Source organism: Achroia grisella, unplaced genomic scaffold (assembly GCF_030625045.1).
Source record: "Achroia grisella isolate CSIRO2021 unplaced genomic scaffold, CSIRO_AGI_Agris_v1 utg669, whole genome shotgun sequence".
Classification (NCBI taxonomy): Eukaryota; Metazoa; Arthropoda; class Insecta; order Lepidoptera; family Pyralidae; genus Achroia; species Achroia grisella.
In genome coordinates, this window is record NW_026712988.1 from 811946 (window position 1) to 834362 (window position 22417).

The following is a 22417-nucleotide window of genomic DNA, read 5'->3' on the forward strand; positions in this document are numbered from 1 at the left end:
ATGAGCATGAGGTCAGGTCGGTTAGCAAATTCCTGGTGAACTTGTCACGATGGTTTCCAGGGGGAACCGCATGGACGTCAACCTGACATGGTACAAAATTCAAAAAATTCAAAATTCAAAAATCATTTATTCATGTAGGACATTTTAGCCGCTTATGAACGTCAAATTTTTACATTATAATTTTATTTTTTCCCTACCGTCCAGTTCGGTATATAGATTTGAGAAGAACTGGCAAGAAACTCAATTGAATTACTTTTTTTTTTTTAAAGTCAGTTTATTTACAATGTATTTTTATATAGGTATATAGGTACATTGCTAATAGTGGAGTTAAGAGTCCACATTACTAATAATTCCCTTCTCTTATTGAGACATGTTGGTAACTGCACGTCAATAATTAATTACTAAACCTGAGCCGACCCTTTGTGTACTCCCCACCCCTCGGACAGGGGTGGAATGACGCGTGTCATAACAACATATCGAACCCCACTTGTGCAATATTGAAGTATATTTGTTTGCTTTTTTGCATCGACTAGGTTAACACCTGTACTCTTAGTTGTTACAAAAAATAACAGCGTCCGTTGTTTTTATCTATAGAAATAATTAAAATTGATACGTCTGTTTGTAATTTATGTAAAGTACGAATAGTTTAATAAATTACAAACAGACGTATCAATACTTTAACTACCATATAGAAATTTTTAGTAGCTGTGACGTGGTGATGGATGGTGTGAGTGGAATGAGTAGTCATGCTCACTAAAATGTCCAGACATGAGGCGGCGTGGTGGGCCGGGTTATTGGGCTCCCTAAAATATGGTCGAGCGCAGTGATGGCTGGCTCATCCTTCATACTCGTGAACGAGTGCTGCTTTTAGGGACTGGTCTGACCTTATCACTACGACTGATTTAATCTTATTGTATATTTATATTTGATCCAAAAAATTTGTGCTGGTTGGTAGTTTGTATTCACACGTTTCGACTTGTAAATGTAAACTTGCAAGGTTTATTTAAAAGAGCAATACACAAGTTTCTTGCTCGTTCTTCTTGTTATGAGACAGCTTTCCGAACGAGCGGTAGGTAAAAAAAATGTTATGACAATTCAAAAGTGCTTAAATTAAGTTTATTTGAATAAATGATTTTCTATTCTATTCTATTTCGAATTAATTATCTTTATCTAAACCTGCAATCAAATAAATTACAAGTCTGTTTGTACTTTCCTATTAATAGCTTATCAAATGGTATATTAAGGTTTCTTAAGGGTCGGCAACGCGCACGTAACACACCTGGTGTTTCAGGCGACCATAGGCTACGGTAACCATTTACCATGAGATGGGCCGTATGCTTGTTTGCCACCATAGTGGTATAAAAAATTACATCCAATAAAATACCTACTTAAATAAAAAAAGAATTGTTTGTGTTTTAGCTTGTTTATCTCTGTAACGGCTGGACCGATTTAGACGGAACTTTCACTCGCAGATAGCTAATATAAAGAGTAGTTGTTTATCTGCGATGGACTCCTAAACTACTGAATCGATTACAAATTTGATTCGCACATTGTGTGCAATTTGATCCAACTTGAAAGATAGGATAGCTTACATCTCAATTTATAGTCGCAATATTATTTTATTCAAGAACCTTAGCTACAGCAAAGCGTGGCCGGGTCTGCTAGTTTATTTATATAATTGGAATGGTAAACATCCTACCACTGAATGGTAACATCTATTTACCGCTGTTAGTATACGATAGACACATATAGTACGATCGATTTTGTCATTTTGCTGGAATGGCATACCGTATATTAAGGTTGCTTAAGGGTCGAGAACGTACATGTGACACCAGGGGTGCCAGACGTTCACGACGGTACGGTAACAGTTTACCATCAGAGAAGCCACCAGTTTGCTATCATCGTGGTATATAAAAATGGCAAGCAAGTTGACTGCCCAGCTGGTAAATGGAAACCGTGTATACATTTTTTAATAGATTATAATGGAATGAGTGACCGACATAGCCCGAAGAATTGCGACTTTGAAGTGGCAATGGGCAGGGCACATAGCTCGTAGGACAGATGGCCGTTGGGGCAGTAAAGTCCTCGAGTGGCGACCACGGACCGGAAGACGCAGCGTGTGAAGGCCTCCAGCAAGGTGGACCGATGATCTGGTCAAGATCGCTGGAAGGCATTGGATGCGAGCAGCGCAGGACCGATCGTCTTGGAGATCAGTGGACGTCTTCCGGGCTGCGATGATGATAATGATGATGATAATGGAATGGTGCACCAGCTTGTGCTAATAGCTCATGTTCATCTTATCATCCTCCACTGGCGGGGCACCAGTGGAGGATGAGCATGAGGTCAGTTTGACCATCATGGCAAATTCACCATCGATCCCGCGACCGTCTGAAGTAAGATGGCGTGATAAACCGCTAGACCACCGAGTCCGTCAGTGTAAGTACATACGTTTAAAATACGTAATAACTTACTATACATGGTAAAAACCATCACATCAGAACATTTTGTCTCTCTAGTTTATTAAAAGAGCAACACACAAGTTTCTTGCTCGTATGATGTGACAGCATTCCAAATGAGCGGTAGTTTAAAAAAATAAGTGATAACTAATCAAAAGTGCTTTAATGTAAATTTAATATATATTAATAAATAAATGACCCAGCACAATTAACACAACGCAATCTAGTCGAACAGTAAGCAGAGCTTGTTATCGGTACTAGATAACTGATACAAATAGATAGATTATTTTTTTGTAAATACGTATATAATATACATAGAAAGCACCCAGACCGATACAATCATACTAATGAATAAAAATTTGCACCGTGCAAGGAATCGAACCCGCGACCATCGGAAGTAAGTGTGCTAAACCGCTAGACCACCGTGACCGCTTCATTACTGTACCTCGTATGTGTGACTTTTAATACAAATAAAACTTTTGGTCTTCTTATTATTTTTACTTGCAATTTGACGCAAAATATGAAAAATGTTAGACCTACAAAGAGAATCTGGAAGTTTTTATATTCGTTTATCCATATTTAAAACTAGCTGTACCCACGACTTCGTCCGCGTGGAATTTAACTTTTTTTTCTAAAATAAAATTAGCCTAAGTTACTCCTTATTACATCAGCAACCTGTGAAAAAAAGTCCCGTTAAAATCGGTCCAGACATTTCAGAGATTAGCCGGAACAAACAGACAGATTAAAAATTGTAAAAAATGTTTTTTTGGTGTATGTACCGTATTTATTTAAATTCATATGCCTGTAGTAAAAAACGGTTATTATAATATTACAAACAGACACTCCAATTTTATTTATATGCATAGATATGAGACTTCTTGTATACATTTTGTTTTATACACTTCTGTCACTGCGCTCTCCTATAATAAACGTCTCTACAAGCATCTTCATTATTTTCATTCATTTTTACGAAAATAATTATTTTTACTTACAATTTGGTGCGAAATATGAAAATATTTTTTTTTACTTGCAATTTGACGCGAAATATAAAAAGAACAGAAATTCGTACCCTCTATATTTGGACCCCATATCCATTAGATACGGTGACGTCAGGGACAAGGTCGTTGAACCCCGCATCCCCCGCGTTAGGGTGAACGACCCTCAATTCGGGGGTGTTGTTCCTGTAGATTATTATCTTGAGTTTTTAAATTGGAATATTGGGTAAAGTTTGGCCGAGGTCAACTTTGTACAATTATGTAGTTTTTTTAACGCATACGAGCATGCGGCTCAACTGATGGTAAGTGATTACCGCCACCCAAGAGCACCCGCAACACCAGGGGAATTGCAAGTACGTTGTCGGCCTTTTAAAAAGGCCCTTTCATATTGAAAACTTGATTTCAATATGAAAGGACGCGCCGCCTTGCTCCGCATACACTGTTGCAACCAGATAGAAGCGAGCAAAGCTTGGAGACCTATGCTTTTTTTATACTACGATAGTTTTTTTATAGCAGGTTTGTAGCACAAACGAGCTTGCGCTCACCTGATGGTAAGTAAGTACCGTTGCGCATGAGCACCCGCAATGCCAGGGGAATTGCAATTGTTTGAAGTTGCCGGCCTTTTAAGAAGGAATAAGCTCTTTTCTTGAAGGTTTCAATATCGTATCGGTTCGGAAATACCATTGCTAGAGGGTGTTTCCACAATGTGGTTGTGCGTGGAAAAAAATTTGTAAAAAACTGCGCTGTGGAGGACCGCCATTCAACCAGATGATCAAGATGGTATTTTAGTTTAAAGTGTAAGCGACTAATTTATCAAAACCCTTTCTTAGGGGATGCCTACGTCATAGTAGCTTTATGCATGCAAAGTCTCAGCCCGATCGGTTTAAAATTGACAGTTTCATATAAAATTTCATCCCCTATTTTATCCCTTTGGGGGTAGAATTAATCAAAATCCTTCATCCAAAATCAAAAAACGCGGACGCCTACGTCATAACATCTACCTGCATGCCAAATTTCAGCCCGATCCGTCCAGTGGTTTGGGCTGTGCGTTGACAGATCACTCTGTCAGTCACTTTTGTATTATATATATTTAGATTTTGCCCAATTTAAATAATAATAAATGTGGTAAAAGGTATAGACTGTAATTTAGAAAGATTTCTAAATTATAGTTTTTACCCGCGGCTTCGCTCGCATTTAAGGGAGATTAAAAAAAAAAAATTTTTTTAGGTAAATAAAAAGTATCCTATGTTCATTCTAATACCTCCAAGAGGGGGGGTCAGGTTGACCTTCACATGGTTCCCCCCTGGATATCCCCTATCGTGATAAATTCTTGGTGAATTTCTCACAATGTGCTAACTGACCTGACCTCATGCTCATCTTATCATCCTCCACTGGTGCCCCGCCAGCGTGCCGTTAGCGCAGGCGAGTGCACCATTACATTATCTATACATCTATACATATAAATAAAATTGGAGTGTCTGTTTGTAATATTGAAATAACAGTTTTTTACTACATGCATATGAATATAAATACGGTACGTACACCAAAATAACTTTTTTTATATTTTTGTCTGTCTATCTGTCGGTTTGTTTGTTCCGGCAGTCGCAGGTTTTGTATTCATGAGTATGTTTGTATAGGTCTGGATGTTTTCTATGTATATTATGTATGTAAAACTCAAACATATACATAACAAATAAAAGTGCATAATGTAAGTTACTATTTATAACATTTTTAGAGATTAGCCGGAACAAACAGACAGACAAAAATTGTAAAAATGTTATTTAGGTGTAAGTACTGTATTTATATTCATGTGCATGTAGTAAAAAACGGTTATTTCAATATTACAAACAGACACTCCAATTTTATTTATATGTATGGATAATGGAATGGTGCACCCACCTGCGCTAACGGTTTACGCTGGCGGTCAGGTCAGTAAGCACATTGTGAGAAATTCACCAAGAATTTATCACGATAGGGGATATCCAGGGGGGAACCATGTGAAGGTCAACCTGACATGGTGCATTGCTACTAATGGGGTCATTAATACACATTATTAACAAGGATACTTTTTATTTACCTAAAAAAATTTTAATATATATAATATCAATACTATTATTGAAATGCCACAACTTCTGTATGTTCGTTACACGACTAAACGACTAGGAATTTAAAAAAGGTCTTTAAAAAATAAAACATCATTGTGTACTTTTAATATTTATTTAAAAATCATTTCATTGGTACTACATTTCATCAGATAACGCAAAAACCATGTTTAGAAAAAGCAGTCCTGTTTCTTTTGATATAAAAAAACTACTCTTTTACACTCTATTTCAATATATAAAACATATGTTTCTTCTTTATTTTAGGCCATGTATGTAATATATCATATATATGTATATATTTCTTTACAATTTTACACTTTCATGATTTTTACCTCTCTCTCGTTCTTGTCACAGATCTCTGTCTAGTCTGACGTCACATATTATGAAATTTTTCATTAAACTCGCCAACATAGCAATTTAAACCTTAATGCTCATACAGATAAAGTTGGAAATATTCCAAACTCATTAATCTAAACAACTCTCTCCCTAAAGAGATAACTTCTACTAGTGTGACGTCACATATTTTAAAAATTTTCATTCAACACATCAACAAAGCAATTTTAACCTTATTGCTTATACATATAGAGTTGGATCGATTTCAAATCTTTTGCTAATAGTCAAACATTACTCACAATATTGGGTTTTGAAATGTGACAACATGAACCTCCCCATGTCACAGTGTCACACTTTTTCGAACCTCTCCCTAAATGTGACATAATTGAAGGCCTTTTATGATATATTCGTACGACATATATTTAAATTCACTGTTTAACTAGATATTTTGTTGCAAATCTCACAGACAAATTTCTCTGTACCTGAAAAGAGAACATATTATTAGCATATATGTGAGGACGACGGTCTCGGTGGTCTAGCGGTTTAGCACACTGATGGCCGCGGGTTCGATTCCTCGCACGGTGCAAATATTTGTATTCATGAGTATGACCGTTTGTATCGATCTGGGTGTTTTCTATATATGTATATAGTATTTACAAAAAAAACATTTGTATTCATGAATATGATTGTTTATTTGTGTATTTTCTATATATATTTATGTATGTATTTACAAAAATTATCTAAGTATTTATATCAGTTGTCTAGTACCCATAATACAAGCTCTGCTAACCTTGGAACTAGATGGCGCTGTGTTAATTGTCCAGGGTTATTATTTTATATGTATAAATCTATACTAATATTTACACATGATTAGAGGCATAATATCAGAGTCCTCTAGAAATAGTGCAATGTATGAGCGGTACCACTTGTGTTACATGATAACGTGATGTCCATAATGCTGTTCATATATATAGGCGACTGTTATCCGTTATCATCCGGCGGGCCGTAAGCTTGTATGTCATTCCAATTACAGAAAAAAAGAAAAAACCTTTATGGGCGGCGATGTGAGCACGCAGCGACTTAATACTGCTGCACATCTTCTGACAAATTCTACACTTGTAGTGGTACTCCAGAATCTGAAAAAGAAAGAATTTATACGAATGTTATAAATACGAAATTGTGTCAGTCTCTCTGTTTGCTATATTCTGAACGTATGTGAACGAAATTTTATGAAACTATATTTGCTTTACTTGAATGTAAAAAATAATCTGTTTTTTGTAAACATGCATACTAGGTCTAGGTGTAAATGTGCATATTAGGTGGCATGTGCACACATTTCTTGTGCACGTATTACCTCTTAACCACACGCCGCCTCCTGTGCATACATCATCTAGTCACCCGGTGCCTCCTGCTCATACGGCGTCTCCTGTGCACAATTTACCTCCTGTCACACGCCGCTTTCTGTGCACACATCATCACCTGTCACACGCCGCCTTTTGTGCATACATCACCTCCTGTCACACGTCGCCTCCTGTGCACACGCCGCATCCTGTGCGCACACACACACACACACACACACACACACCGGTACCTGCGCTAGCTCGGCGGCGACCCGTGCTCGCCTGGGTCGCAGTGCGGGCGCGGGGTGCGTGCGCACGTGCGTCAGTAGACTGTACGTCACCTCCACTGTTCACACACACACACACACACACACACACACACACACCGGTACCTGCGCTAGCTCGGCGGCGACCCGTGCTCGCCTGGGTCGCAGTGCGGGCGCGGGGTGCGTGCGCACGTGCGTCAGTAGACTGTACGTCACCTCCTCTGTACACACACACACACACACACACACACACACACACACACACACACACACACACACACACACACACACACACACACACACACACACACACACACACACACCGGTACCTGCGCTAGCTCGGCGGCGACCCGTGCTCGCCTGGGTCGCAGTGCGGGCGCGGGGTGCGTGCGCACGTGCGTCAGTAGACTGTACGTCACCTCCTCTGTACACACACACACACACACACACACACACACACACCGGTACCTGCGCTAGCTCGGCGGCGACCCGTGCTCGCCTGGGTCGCAGTGCGGGCGCGGGGTGCGTGCGCACGTGCGTCAGTAGACTGTACGTCACCTCCTCTGTACACACACACACACACACACACACACACACACACACCGGTACCTGCGCTAGCTCGGCGGCGACCCGTGCTCGCCTGGGTCGCAGTGCGGGCGCGGGGTGCGTGCGCACGTGCGTCAGCAGGCTGTACGCGCTCGGACAACCACGCGCGCACACGCCGCACCTCACCTCCTCTGTACACACCAAAACATACCATATGTACTATAGAATTAAGTGTTATTTTGCGGTAGTCATGTGGTAGACTTATATTATTTTGTTTCGGCTACCATTAGTGTTGGAGTCTCTTTGACTTGGACTTCTCGCTGGCCGCTTATACTACGATAAAAGCTTAAATAAGATATTTCAAATGATTAAGTGCATTATGACGATTATAACACGCGAGGTGGAATTTCAGCCCGAACCGAAGGCGAAGACATAACAGAGCCGAGTGTGCTAAATACGCATGATGCGATATTTTTCAATACACTTAATTTTAAATAAACTGGACACTTATTTTACTTTTTTAAATCAGCGTATTGCCTACTAGCAGCGCGGTGAAGTTGAGAAACTCTTTAGATATATATATATATATCAAAACTTATTTTTGTATTCTTTAATCAAAAGTATATAACAAAATGATATATATGTCACTTCATTATCTCTATCATTACCATTAAAATATTATAAATAGTAAGAAATAAAAAGAATATTCAAATAAACTTAATATAAGCACTTAATAATAATCACATATTTTTTTATTCTACCACTCATTCGGAACGCAGACTCATCACAAGAATGAGCAAGAAACTTGTGCGTTGCTCTTTTAAATAAATGTTATTTTAAGTTTTACTGCAACAGTTGGTCACTTCGAAATTTGGTTAAAAAGTAACAAATAGCCAGCGAGGCAGAAACAGATTTGACTGATTTCCTCCAGGAATATTTCTAAGATAGTTAAGGTAATTATGTTATGAAGCCGAGTGACAGTCAGCTGCGATTCCGAAAGTCGGTTGATGGGAAACACAGTCTCAAAAATGTAAATTAAAAAAAAATCAGTAATGTCTTGGTTCCTGTTGCTAGAAAATCATAGTTAACGCTTGTTCAGAAAACTGAGAAGAGAGGGGTGAGGCACATGCCGGTATCGCTGATCGTCGCAGCGTGATCTCCAGGCGGGAATTGCGGTCTGCTATTCCCACCTAGAGATCACGACGAATTCCCGTGTCACTTAATACTAAACCATAAAATTTTCTGTACTTTATACATCTTATATATAAAATTCTCGTGTCACAGTTTTCGTTCCCATACTCCTCCGAAACGGCTTGACCGATTCTGATGAGATTTTTTGAGCGTATTGAGTAGGTCTGAGAATCGGCTAACATCTATTTTTCATCCCCCTAAATGTTAGGGGTAGTCCACCCTTAATTTTTTTTTATTTTAAGGCAAAACAACGTTTGCCGTGACAGCTAGTTAATATATATATATTCTTTATTGCACTTTTAAATACAGTTGTAAACATAAATATATGCAGAGTGAGCAAAGGTGGACTTATCTCTAAAAGAGATCGAGCTCGATCGAGAGATCGATCTAGAGAGAGAGTGATTAAGTTATTGGTTGATGTGAACCGGCAAATAACAACACTTATAACATCCCAGGCCTTACAAGTGGTCATAAATTGTTAAATTTGATAAATTTAACCTCGATCCGATCTCACGTGTTGTTTTATTCGCCAGTTCGCAATAATCAATGCCCTTATCAGCTGCAACCGGCCTTCTCGAGGGTGGTGCATCTTCGACATCAAAATTGCCGGATAGAAATTTAGCTAACCAGTTTTGGCAATGGCGTACTGTTAACACACTTTCTCCACACATATCGGTCAATTTCTTTCTGGCTTGAACAGCATTTTTGCCCTTTCTGTAGTAAAACAGTAAGATGTGTCGAAAATGCTGCTTATTCCTCTCCATATTTAAAAGGGCACCAAACAAAAACTACTGCGTAGAATTAATTGTAATTTTTCACACATAAGCTTTGCTATATGAGCTCTCAAAGCATATATATTTAAAATTATACAGGTTAAGTGTGAAGTTGAATGCAAAAACCACAATTAAATCCTAAGTTAGGAAAAAACGAAATTACTTTCCGAACAACGATATAGTAATAATATATTTTAGAATAATAGATAGATAATATAATAATTTTAAACTATTCTCGAAGTTTATTTTATGTCTTCATAATTCGAGACTTCTTAGTTTTTCGTTCGACTTATCTATCTATCTATCTTATCTATCTATCTAATCTATCTATCTTATCTATCTATCTTATCTATCTATCTATCTTATCTATCGAGACAACGCTAATAGGAACAACGAGTGTGTGATACATACTCTTAATATTCTTCTTGGTGCCCCTCCACGAAGCCTGGTAGCACGGCGCGCACATCTTGCAGTGTGCGACTTGCTTCAGATATCTCCTATCGTCTTCATTTTCACTATTAATTTGGTTATCTCTGTAATAGCAAGTATTTATTAACTAGCTGTTACACGCGACTTCATCCAACGTAAACCTTATAATGGGGGGGAGGGGGGGAGGGGATTGTTAGTAATATGGACTAATGACCCCATTACTAGCAATGTACCATGTCAGGGTGACCTCCACGCGGTTCCCCTGGAAACCATAGTGATAAATTCTTGGTGAATTTGTCACGATGGGCTAACTGATCTTTTTTTATTTTATTTATACCAAAAACTAACAATCTCTACAATCGGGAGAATCTAATAAGAACAATAAAATACATATTATTGATATTTTTTTTATTATTAAAGTATAAATTAAAAATGTCCACAACCTTATCTGTCCAGATCATTCACTGGTAGAGAATGTCATCAGGCATTAAGTCCGCCATGTGTATAATTTTATGTGCAAAATAATAAATATCAACCTGTTCCAACAGTATCCATAAACATCTTCCTAATTATATACTTTATGCATTAACAATTTCCAAGTCTAAAACAAGTTTAAAACAGTGATGTAAGGCTGCATGGAAGAATCGTCATTTTCAAAGCGAGAAGCTTTGTTTGAATGTTTGGATTCCTGTATGGATATTTGTCATTTTTGAAGTTAGAACGAAGAAACTTTTTTATTAGAAATAAATATTTCCTCATTTTCATTCCTATCAATTGCAATAAATACCGTCTATGACTGTATTGAACGCTTACCATCAGGCAGGCTTTATTATCTCATAGGGAAGAAACGAGCTTACGACTCAGCTGATGGTAAATGATTACCACATCCCATTAGCACCCGCAACACCAGGAGAATTACAAGTGCGTTGCCGGCCTTTTAAGATAGAATAAGCACTTTTCTCGAAGGTTTCAACATCATATAATTCAATTACTGATATACTTAGTAAGAGGGTAAAAAATTACCCATCTTCCAGTAGACTTATTGATTTTTTTTAGGATGGAAATGGGTATAAAAATTTACAATAAGATAGCAAAGGATATACTGGAATTACGTTTAAATGAATTCAAAACATCTGTTAAATCATATTTACTGAGCAAAGCCTATACTCACTAGACGATTACTGAAATGACGAAACGTGCATGGCGACAGTTGTTCATGCACGGGATTTTTTTAATATTAGACATAGACACCTATATAAGTAAACAATGTAACAACACTGGTTTTAAAAAAATCAATTCAATTAAGTTACTTACCAGTTCTTTACAATTGAATCTGTATACTGAACTGGACGGTATGGAATCATTACATAGTATAAAGTCGCTGTCGCTGTCTGTCCGTCCCTATGTATGCTTAAATCTTTAAAACTACGCAACGGATTAGAACTGGTTTTATTTTAACAGATAGAGTGATTCAAGAGGAAGGTTTATATATATAATACATGTACATAATATAAATGACGTAGTGGAGTAACTTGAAACAGTCATGCTCGCTATAAAGTTCACACTTGTGGCGGCGTGGTGGGCCGGGTCGATATGCTCCCTCTAATATGGTTGAGTGCAATGATGGCTGGCTCATCCGTCATACTCGCGTACGGGTGCTGCTTGTGGGGACTGGTCTGTTCAGGTTGCGAACACTGATTAGATTTTTTGATTTTTTTTATTTTTTTTTATATAGCATATGCTGGTGGTCACTCTATTCTCCCAATTTTGAATTTAAATGAAATAGTATTATTGTAAATATGTACAACATAAAAAAAAATACGAGCTGAGTTTCTTGTCAGTTCTTCTCATCTCGAAATCATTCCCGAACTGACGGTAGATTTGACATATCATAAGAGTCTGTAATAGACCTACATGAATAAAGATATTTTGAATTTGAATTTGAATTTGTACACCCGTGCTAAGACGGCGCGAGCAGCTGGTAAAAATTAATACAAAAAATTTGACGTTTACAAGTGGCTAAAATCTCCTGCATAAATAAAGTATTTTTAAATATTCTGTGGGTATTTTTATTAAAATTTTATTTCTTTATAATTGTTTATTTTTTCTTTTATCCATTACGTATATGGGTCATTGTCAAATTTTGCGCAGGTAAACTAGTCCCTCGACCCTTTTTATTTATTAATTGTTAATAATGTCACAACCTCTAACAAAATTTACATGAAATTCAATATATATCGCATTAACAAACATCCATTACAAAGTAAAAACATGGGTCATATTTTTTATAAGTTTTTTTAAAGTAACACATTGGTCATTTCTGGTAACAGAATGGTTTTTCTTCGAAACTCTACCTGTCCCAGACACAACTCCGATAGTAAAAATCAATATAACTTTATTTTCTGCTATATCAATCTACATAATTAAATATTTTAGCATAAATTGAGTATTTCGAATATTCATAAAATATATTTAAAAATTGGTTAGTATAAAAATGTAATTTATAAAAAAATCCTAAACTTTGTCCCACGTATTGCATGGAACTATCTGTACACCTATGTTATTAAGTAAATCACGATTCAAAGTAGAGATTGCGTTGCTTTCAACTATCTATTAGCTTGGGCAGAGTGTCGGTATCTATTGTGGTTCTTCTCTAGATCGGGGGGAGGGTACATCACTTCTCAGTGGACCGCGAAGTGTTAAACGTGCTGCGTGTTTTTATTGTGCATCCACTGTGTTACGTACACCTATTCTTGTAAGTAAATCTTTATTTTTAATATTATACGTTTGGTATGTAGCCTAAGAAATAAATATTCTGAACGTGAAAGATATTTGATACATTACGCTTTATTTTATGACATATGTCTTACGGAATGTAAAATTTACTACTCTGTTACTATACAACTCTGTTACTAGCGCGTGCTAACAGAGTTGTTAAGAAAGTAACAGAGTTGAAAAATCCCATATTATTTCAACTTTGCTAAAATGTTATACTTTAAATTTAATTTTTTTGAATAATCAATTTTCTGAAATAATGTGTAAACGTACTAACATACAAATAAAGTGTATCAACTATAATAATCCAAAAACATTGTTACAGGATACTGTGTCTGTTTGCACTTTTAATATGCCTCTCACGCCTGCTGGAAAGCAGCGACGATACCGGGAACGGCGTAAAAATAATCCCGAAAAGGAAGCAGAATCTAAAAGAAAGGAGAGAGGTACCATGCAAACAAACGTTTAGTACGAGATTTAACAACACGTGAACATCGAGCAATAAAAAAGAAATGGCGATCTGCAAATGCTAAACGGAGAGATAAGGCTAGAACTCACATTGTTAGTATGCACACACCAGAGTCATCACCCTCTCGTTTAAATAGTCCAGTCCCTTCCAGTCCAAGACCTAGTTATTTCAAGAGCTTTTCAGAATTTGTCTACACTCCAGCTGTCTACTTCCCGTGAAAACAATCCTAGCTCTACCACTTCCGCGGTTGTTCGCGGCAGAAAGCAAGTAAAGAAAAACAGGTCGAAGTTATTTAGAGATAACATGAAATTGAAGGATCAATTAGAGGCAGCAAATAAGAGATACGAAAAATATAAAAAACGATACAATAGAGAAAAACAAAAGAAATCTAAAAATGAAGATAGCAATAGAGAAAATCAACAGAAATATAATATATTATCAAATGCTATTAGAAAACGGTATGAAAACGTCAAAAATCGAAAGGGAAAATATGCTATCCAAAAAATATTTGAAGAGAAGACTATTAAATATTCTAGGCAGAAGATACAAATCCTACAAGAATGTCTTGCTGTCGACCAAGGATACATACGAAAAAAACAGCCCCTCTTTAAGAAAACCATTTTAAGTACCAAAATCAAGAATTTTTTCGATCGTGACGACGTATCAAGAGCGACTGCCGGAAAAAAGGAAACGGTATCTAAAAAAAAAGACAAAATGCAGAAGCGCTACTTACTCGACAATATGAAAAACCTTTATGTAGCTTTTAAACAAGAAAACCCTAATTTGAGATGTAGTTATAAAACTTTTACACGATATAGACCATTTTATGTTGTGTTTCCTACTGTTACTGCAAGAGAAACATGTTTGTGTCGAATACATACTAATATTCAATACATAGCATTTGCTTTGTATAAAAATAAAGTTATTCCAACCTCAGATCTTAATAAGATTATTGTAAATCAAGTATGCAATCCAGATTCACCAGCATGTATGACAAGAATCTGTTTTGAATGTCAATCAAATGCCACTGTTTTTGATACGTCAAAAGACGAAATTATAGTAAAATATCCTCAATGGTTAAGTAAAATTCAAGTTATAGAGAAGTCAGGAAAGAAATTCAAAGTAACAAAAAACATTAAAGAAGAAATAAAGAGCACAGGAAAGGATTTGATAAATAAGTTTGAAATTACACTGAAGGAATTTAAAAGGCACATTTATTACATTAAAAGTCAGTACAGAAACTATAGAAAATGCATAGATGAGTTGGCTATAAATGAAATTGCAGTGCACATTGACTTCAGTGAAAATTATAACTGTAAATATTTTGAAGAGGTACAATCTCACCATTTTGGCGGTAAAAGACGATACTACCAATTTGATACACCTTTAGATATATTTGAAAAATAAGTAACTTCAACTTTTCAGTTACCCTCTCAAGGCAATCTCATTTTTATTTTTATAAAGTTCATTCTGGATTTGTAAATTCGATTCATTTAATTATTATTAATAACAAAGTTTATTATTTATGTTGTGTAAGATCTTAAACTACGTGCAATTTCTCTATATTAGGTATAAAAAAGAACAACTATGTTAATGTGTTACAACTCTGTTACTTTCTTGTCCCAAACATTAAAGAACTAATCAAAGATTTTTAGGAAAAGCTAGTTAATGTAATATATCAATATCACAAAACGGTAATGTATCTGATACGTATACGCTAATGTGTTACAGTTATCTCTTAATGTATGTATATTTGGAGGATTTAGGTAGAATTTAAGGTCTGTCAATATTCAAGAAGTAACAGAATTGTTTAAGAGTTTAAATTTATGATTGTTAAACAAAAAAAAAATGTTTTGATTCTAAATGTGATTATAAGGTATAAGACTGTAATTAATATTAATGCCAAAATATTTGCGGCTGATTTATTAAATTATACAATAAAACGTAAAGCATACTGATAACAGAGTTGTATTTATTTACACCCTGACCAGCGAAATCTGGAATAAATCTTAAATTTTTAATTAAACATCGCGGACGACGATTATATAACGTAATTCAATTGTTTTAACAGGCACGGACAATACTAAAAGCAAGGTTAAAATACATTTATATTTTTATGTTTTTGTAATTTTGAGTTACGTTTACCTGCGCAAAATTTGACAATGACCCATATAATGTTTTAGGATTATTATTTAATATTATTAATATATAATTTTAATTTTTATTATTTATATACTTTTCTCTTGATATTATTATTTTAATTTTAATTGCATAATATCTGATTTATTAAGTTAATGTATACGTATTTTTTAATTGTAATATTTGCGCGTCCGTACTGAGGGCCCACTTGAAAATCAGCGCTGGAAACTACTTCCAGCATTATGCTGAGTTGTGGTCCACATTGACTCCGTTTTTTAATGTGTAAATTATTCTTGTATTTCTTATTATTACTGTAAAAACGAGTTAATAAAAATTCTATTCTATTTAAGTTATATAAATTTGACACCATCAGGCGGGCCCTATGCTTGTACACCTATAGTAGAGTTACTTACGCGTCATCAGTATCGATCAGCTTATAAACTGACGAGATGGACTCCTTCGGCTTGTAGACGACCAGACTATCGCCATCTTTGTTATCCTCTTTTGTAATTAACACTTCGAATGTATGTCGGTAGCTTTTCGGTTTCTTGTTGGGCTGCAGATCGTATGTATCTATTCGCTTCTTCTCCCGATACCTGGGGAGGATACTTTGGAATATCTGAGATTTCTTCACTCCATCCTCATTTTCTACGGAAGTTTTCGACCAGATCGCCGTTTCGTATTTACCTGTAAATAATAATAAATGACGACCTCTGTGGTTTAGCGGTCTAGCACAGTTACTTCCGATGGTCGCGGGTTCGATTCCACGCACGACATAAACATTTGTATTCATGAGTATTATTGTTTGTATCGGTCTGGGTGTTTTCTATGTATAATATGTATGTATTTACGAAAAAAAAAATATTTGTAACAGTTATCTAGTGCCCTGAATACAGGCTTTAGCTAGATGGCGCTGTGTGAATTGTCCAAAAAAAAACTAGTGATCGCCCGTTGGTTGAGATAGGCGTCTATAGGCTATGGTAACCGTTTACAATCAGATGGGCCGTATGTTTGTTTGTCACCTTCATAATGTAAAAAAAATTAGGCCTAAATTGATGTTCATGTAGATCCGCTGTCTGTTCGCTTAGATCTTTTAAACTACGCAATAGATTTTAATGCAGATTTTAAATAGAGTGATTGAGATTCAAGAGAAAGGCTTATCTATACATCTATACATATAAATAAAATTGGAAGTGTCTGTTTGTAATATTGAAATAACAGTTGTTTACTACATGCATATGAGTATAAATATAGTACATAAGCCAAAATAACATTTTTTACAATTTTTGTCTGTCTGTCTGTTTGTTCCGGCTAATCTCTGAAATGGCTTGACCGATTTTGATGGGACCTTTATTGGCAGGTAGCTGATGTAATGAGGAGTAACTCAGGCTACTTTTATTTTAGAAAAATAAAGTTAACTTCCACGACGAAGTCGCGGGTACAGCTAGTGCTTTTTTTTTTATGGATGATAATGGAATGGCTCACCCGCCTGCGCTAACGGTTTACGCTGGCGGGGCACCAGTGGAGAATGATAAGATGAGCATGATGTCAGGTCAGTTAGCCCATCGTGACAAATTCACTAAGAATTTATCACGATGGTTTCCAGGGGGAACCGCGTGGAGGTCAACCTGACATGGTACATTGCTAGCAATGGGGTTATCAATCCACATTACTAACAATCCTTTTCCCCCCTACAGCTAGTGCTAGTAGCTACTAGAAAAACGAATTACTGTCTGTTAGTCACGCTAAAACTTGAGAACGACTGAATCGATTTGGCAAATGTTAGCCTTGAAATATTCGTGGAAGTCCAGTGAAGGTTTAAACGGTGATAAAATATTAAGAAATTGCATGTAAAATAGTAAAAATAACAATTTTATTTTATCGTACAAACTGCGTAACGTACGTAACGTGCGCCGACCCCAAATAATGGGATAAAGGCAAGGCAATGATGAGGCAATGATGATTTTATCGTACAAACTGCTGATACCTGTCAAACAGGGTGCGTTCAGAAATTTATTGCGTAACTAAACTTCAAAAAACTGTTGACATATTTAATTTTGAGGCGGAACAAAGTTCGCGGGGTAAGCTAGTTCATCATCTGCTTCATCCTTATCCCATTTATTTGGGGTCGGCGTAATATGTTTTTCGTTTCCATTCATCCCTGTTCGCAGTCATCGCGTTATTTACTTCCTTTCTTACCATATCATCTTTCACACAGTCCATCCATCTCTTTTTTGGCCTTCCTCTGCCCTTATAACCATCCACATTCATTTGTAACATCTTTCTTAAAATATTATCCTCGTTCCTACGCATTACATGTCCATACCATGATAGACGATTACTCTTCAACCTCTCTGACACCGGTGCCACTTTCATACTTCCTCTAATGTATTCATTCTTTATCTTATCCATTCTTGTCACACCACACATCCACCTCAACATTCTCATTTCAGTTGCATGCAGTCGTCTTTCATCCGTCGCCTTTACGGGCCAGCACTCTGATCCATACAAGACAGCAGGCTGGTCTTGTAAATTTTCCCCTTAAGCTTAAGAGGAACACGCGAGTCACACGTCGTTGCCGTGCCGGGGTAAGCTAGTTGTATATAAAAAAGCAGATTGACAATTAGCAGTATTCAAAAAGAAAAGAAAATGTTTTAGAATACTCACCTGTTGCTTTATTAACTATATTCCTCAACACTATACTTCTAGTGGAACTCTTGGTGACTCCACGTTCTGGCTTCAAAACATTATCACTATGTTTAAAATGCTCCAAACATGCATTGTTCCAGCTCTTCAGTTTCTTTGCATCATTCTCACTCTTCTTGATTGCCCTGACTGGTAAACATAAGGGATCCTCAAAGTCTGGAATCCTTACGTTCCTGTTTTTTGGACTTACCTCTTTAATTTTAATTTTAGATTTGCTAGGTTTGTTTTGAGCGGATGGGTTAGGTTGGGTTAGCCTTCGAGGTGGGTTTGTAGGGGTCAATGTACGAGAGGCTTTAGACACTGTGTTTGTGGGGGTTGAAGAGTATTTTGGCATTTTTTTTATATTTTTCTTCTTTTTTACGCTTAAATCGGGACTCGAGGCATCATCCCGGGGATCGTAGTCAGAATCTTCTTCCTGTAGTTTCCGTTTTTGCTTCGATCGTACTGGTTTTCGCTCGACTAAGTATTGCTCTGGATCTTCAGGGGCTGTAGTGTTCTGGACGCACTGCTGGACAATATCGGCGTCCTCGTCTAGGAATTCGATTCCAGAGGGTGAATCTGCCTGTAATGATACATGTAATAAAATCAGAAACAAACTTGTGAAAGCCTGTTAGTGGCTTAGTTTCTTTTATAAATTGGGTTCTACATTTTTAACATGCATTTTGTTGTCGTTAATAATAAAGTTGGACCTTAATAAGGAGGGTCCTTAAAGTCCTTACTAAGGTCCACCATTATTAAGGTTCTATTGACAAAGACTAATACTTTTATGCGTGTGTGTCAAAAACATGATAGTGTGTGTAATGTTTTTTTATGCATAATTAAAAATATATATCATTATTTTCTATATCTCAATATATATAACTCAAAGGTGGCTGACGTAGTGATCTATCAACGCACAGCTAACTGGACGGATCGGGCTGAAATTTGGCATGCAGATGTTATGACGTAGGCATTCGCTAAGAAAGGATATTGATTAATTCTACCTCCAAAGGGATAAAATAGGGGATGAAAGTTTGTCAATTCTGAAACAGTCGGGCTGAGACTTTGCGTGCATAAAGCTACTATGACGTAGGCATCCCCTAAGAAAGGATTTTGATAAATTCCACCCCTCGCGTTAATTTATCCCCATTAACGCGAGCGAAGCCACGGGCATTAGCTAGTAAACTATAAGTGTGCGATATTTCATACTCCACGGTCCGCGCAATTTTCGTGACAAGGGGTACAAAGTTTTTGCTTAATCTATTAATATAATGATATATATACATATATATACTAGCTACTCGTATATATATCATTATATAAGGGAGGGGACGCCCTAAGAAAAGATGGATGGATTGTGTGAAAGATGATATGAATAAAACAGTACGTTCAGATATGACGACAGATAGAGAGCAGTGGAAGAGAATAACATACTGCGCCGACCCCAAATAATGGGATAAAGGCAAGGCAATGATGATGATACTAGCTACTCGCCCCGGCTTCACACGGGTGTACATGTATTATATATATAAACCTTCCTCTAGAATCACTCTATCTATTAAAAAGAACGCTTCAAAATCCGTTGCATAGTTTTTAATGATTTAAGCATACATAGGGATGGACAGACAGCTACCTTATTTTATACTATGTAATGATAATGATGTACGCACCATATCATTGTAAGGATCACTTTCTGGGATGCTCTCCATTGTATGATCATCATCATCATCCATTGTAAACTGTTCGTTGTGACTGCATTTTGAATTAGCATTCTGAAATAAAAATATAATAATATCTCAGGACAATCAATTTATTTATATATTTTTTTATAATTAATTGCACAATTTATTCAATTAAAAAAAATTAACAAACTGTGCAACTAATAATAAACAAAAAAATGTATAATAATAATAATAGGAAAAATCAACATATTAAAAAAAATAAGTGGAGAATAAAGGATTCTTCATCTTTAATATCTCAGGACACTTCAGACAGCGCCATCTAGTCCCAAGCTAAGCAGAAATATAAATAATTTTTATTCTTTATGATGTGACAGCTTTCGGAATGAGTGTAGATAAAAAAAAATTTATGACTATTCAAAAGTGCTTAATTTAAGTTCATTTGAATATATTTTTTTTTGGCATGACCTCAGCCATTGTCTAGCAGTTTAGTAAACTGCCTTACTTCTGATGGTTGTAGATTCGATTTCTCATATGGTACATTTATATTTCTGGGTATGATTGTTTGTATCAGTCTGGGTGTTTTCTATGTATGTATTTACAAAAAATATATATATCTAAGTATTTATATCAGTTGTCTAATACCCATAGTAGTCTAGTAGTCATAACACAAGCTCTGCTTAGCTTGGGACTAGATGGCACTGTGTGAATTGTCCAGAAATATCAAATATTTCCATTCCATTTCTTTCCTCAAGTATTAATAGTATTTCTTACCATTTGGTTGCAAAGTTTACAATTCTGGTATGTAGAGTATGGTACTGCAGACTTGCGAAGCCGACGTAAATTGTCAGGGTAATAGTCACTCTGTTTAAAGTGGAGACTACAAACACGTGCTGAATTATAATATTTTCCTTTTATTTGCAGCTTCGATAACCAGAGATCCCTCAGTTTCTGTTCTGGGGGAAAACTGAAAAAATTATAATAAGTATATTAACTTTTTGAATGTCCGTCTGTCGCAACGACCGAAAGTAAATAGGTGGTACGCACGAGACAGCTTTTCAAATGCATTTCTATCTTATTTTAGTTTATTGCATCAGCGACCTACCAAAAAAATGTCGTCAAAATCGATCCAGCCAATTCAGAGATTAGTCAGAACAAACAGACGAACAGACAAAAATTGTAAAAAATGTTGTTTTGGTGTATGTTCCGTACTTATATTGATATGTATGTAGTAAAATCAAAGGTTGGGAAGAAGTCACAACTAAAATTAAAAGGTTGAAGTGTCCACTTGTACAGTGTAAGTGTACACAGTCCACTTCGGACAGGTTACATAGTAAGGGGAAATATGAGATGGACGAAAACTGTAACTGAGTGGATTCCCCATTATAAAATGAAACGAAAAAGAGGAAGACAGTACAAGACATGGTCTGATGACCTTAGAAAGATTGCCGGCCCATTGTGGCTCCGATTGGCAAAAGATAGGAACACATGGAAAACACTGGAGGAGGCCTTTGTGTCTAAAGGACATGTTGACTCAGAGATGTGCAGAATTGAAAGTAACACAAACATATATATAACTAATATTTCTTTTATATTTTAAACTTTTAATTAAAAATATTTGTTAGATTGTATAATTTTGTGTCGATTAATAAAGGCTTTGAATTTGAGTATGTAGTAAAAAATTGTGATTTCAATATTACAAACAAACACTCCAATTTTATTTATATGTATGTATAGAGTATGGATATGTAGATTCAGTTAAAATTTAAACAATACTTACTTGTGGAGAATGATAGACGATTGAGGGTGCCAAACAGTCTTGCAACCCTGAACTATGCAACTCATACTTGTCTCCAACAATATATGAATTTCATACTAATTTATTTATTTTCACAATCACAAATAAGAGTAACTAAAGAATACTTTAAAGTAGTTAAAAGTTAATACAATTTGGATCACAAGTTCAAATTTAGCATAACACACCAATCACTCAATAAATGAGAATTAATTGTACTTTTAAAAGTTGTTTAGAACATTTCTAATCTATTTACGAAGTTATAATTATGTTGAATTCAAAATTAATATCAAACATAAAACATAACCTACAAAAAATTCAATTGAAAGAAAATATTAGTCTATGTCTATGTCAACAACCACAGACTATTAAGACAAAGGTTGCTTTGTGACATAGAGTACTTCCATAACAGAAATAATTTTTGGTTTGATATAGTGCGAGGTG

General features: G+C 36.1%; 1 protein-coding gene across 1 annotated transcript; it reads right to left on the reverse strand.

Annotated features, from left to right (window-relative positions):
* Positions 1–5914: 5914 nt before the first annotated feature.
* Positions 5915–22279, reverse strand: LOC131849928 (uncharacterized). Its single transcript, XM_059200059.1, has 9 exons — positions 21959–22279; positions 20953–21145; positions 20170–20271; positions 18482–19082; positions 16228–16501; positions 10414–10535; positions 8102–8229; positions 6935–7022; positions 5915–6368 (listed from the first exon to the last, which is right to left on the reverse strand). Exons 1-9 carry the CDS (start codon positions 22021–22023, stop codon positions 6322–6324), a joined length of 1620 nt encoding a protein of 539 aa, XP_059056042.1. The 5' UTR covers positions 22024–22279; the 3' UTR covers positions 5915–6321.
* Between the last annotated feature and the right edge of the window lie 138 nt (positions 22280–22417).

Bases quoted from the DNA above. Each gene is read 5' to 3' on its own strand.
- LOC131849928 (XM_059200059.1), bottom strand. From the start codon at position 22,023: ATGAGTTGCATAGTTCAGGGTTGCAAGACTGTTTGGCACCCTCAATCG. The intron at 21,146-21,958 runs GTAAGTATTGTT...TAATTTTTTCAG, and splicing joins TCGTCTATCATTCTCCACAA to TTTTCCCCCAGAACAGAAAC. The intron at 6,369-6,934 runs GTTTTTTCTTTT...TTCTCTTTTCAG, and splicing joins TCACATCGCCGCCCATAAAG to GTACAGAGAAATTTGTCTGT.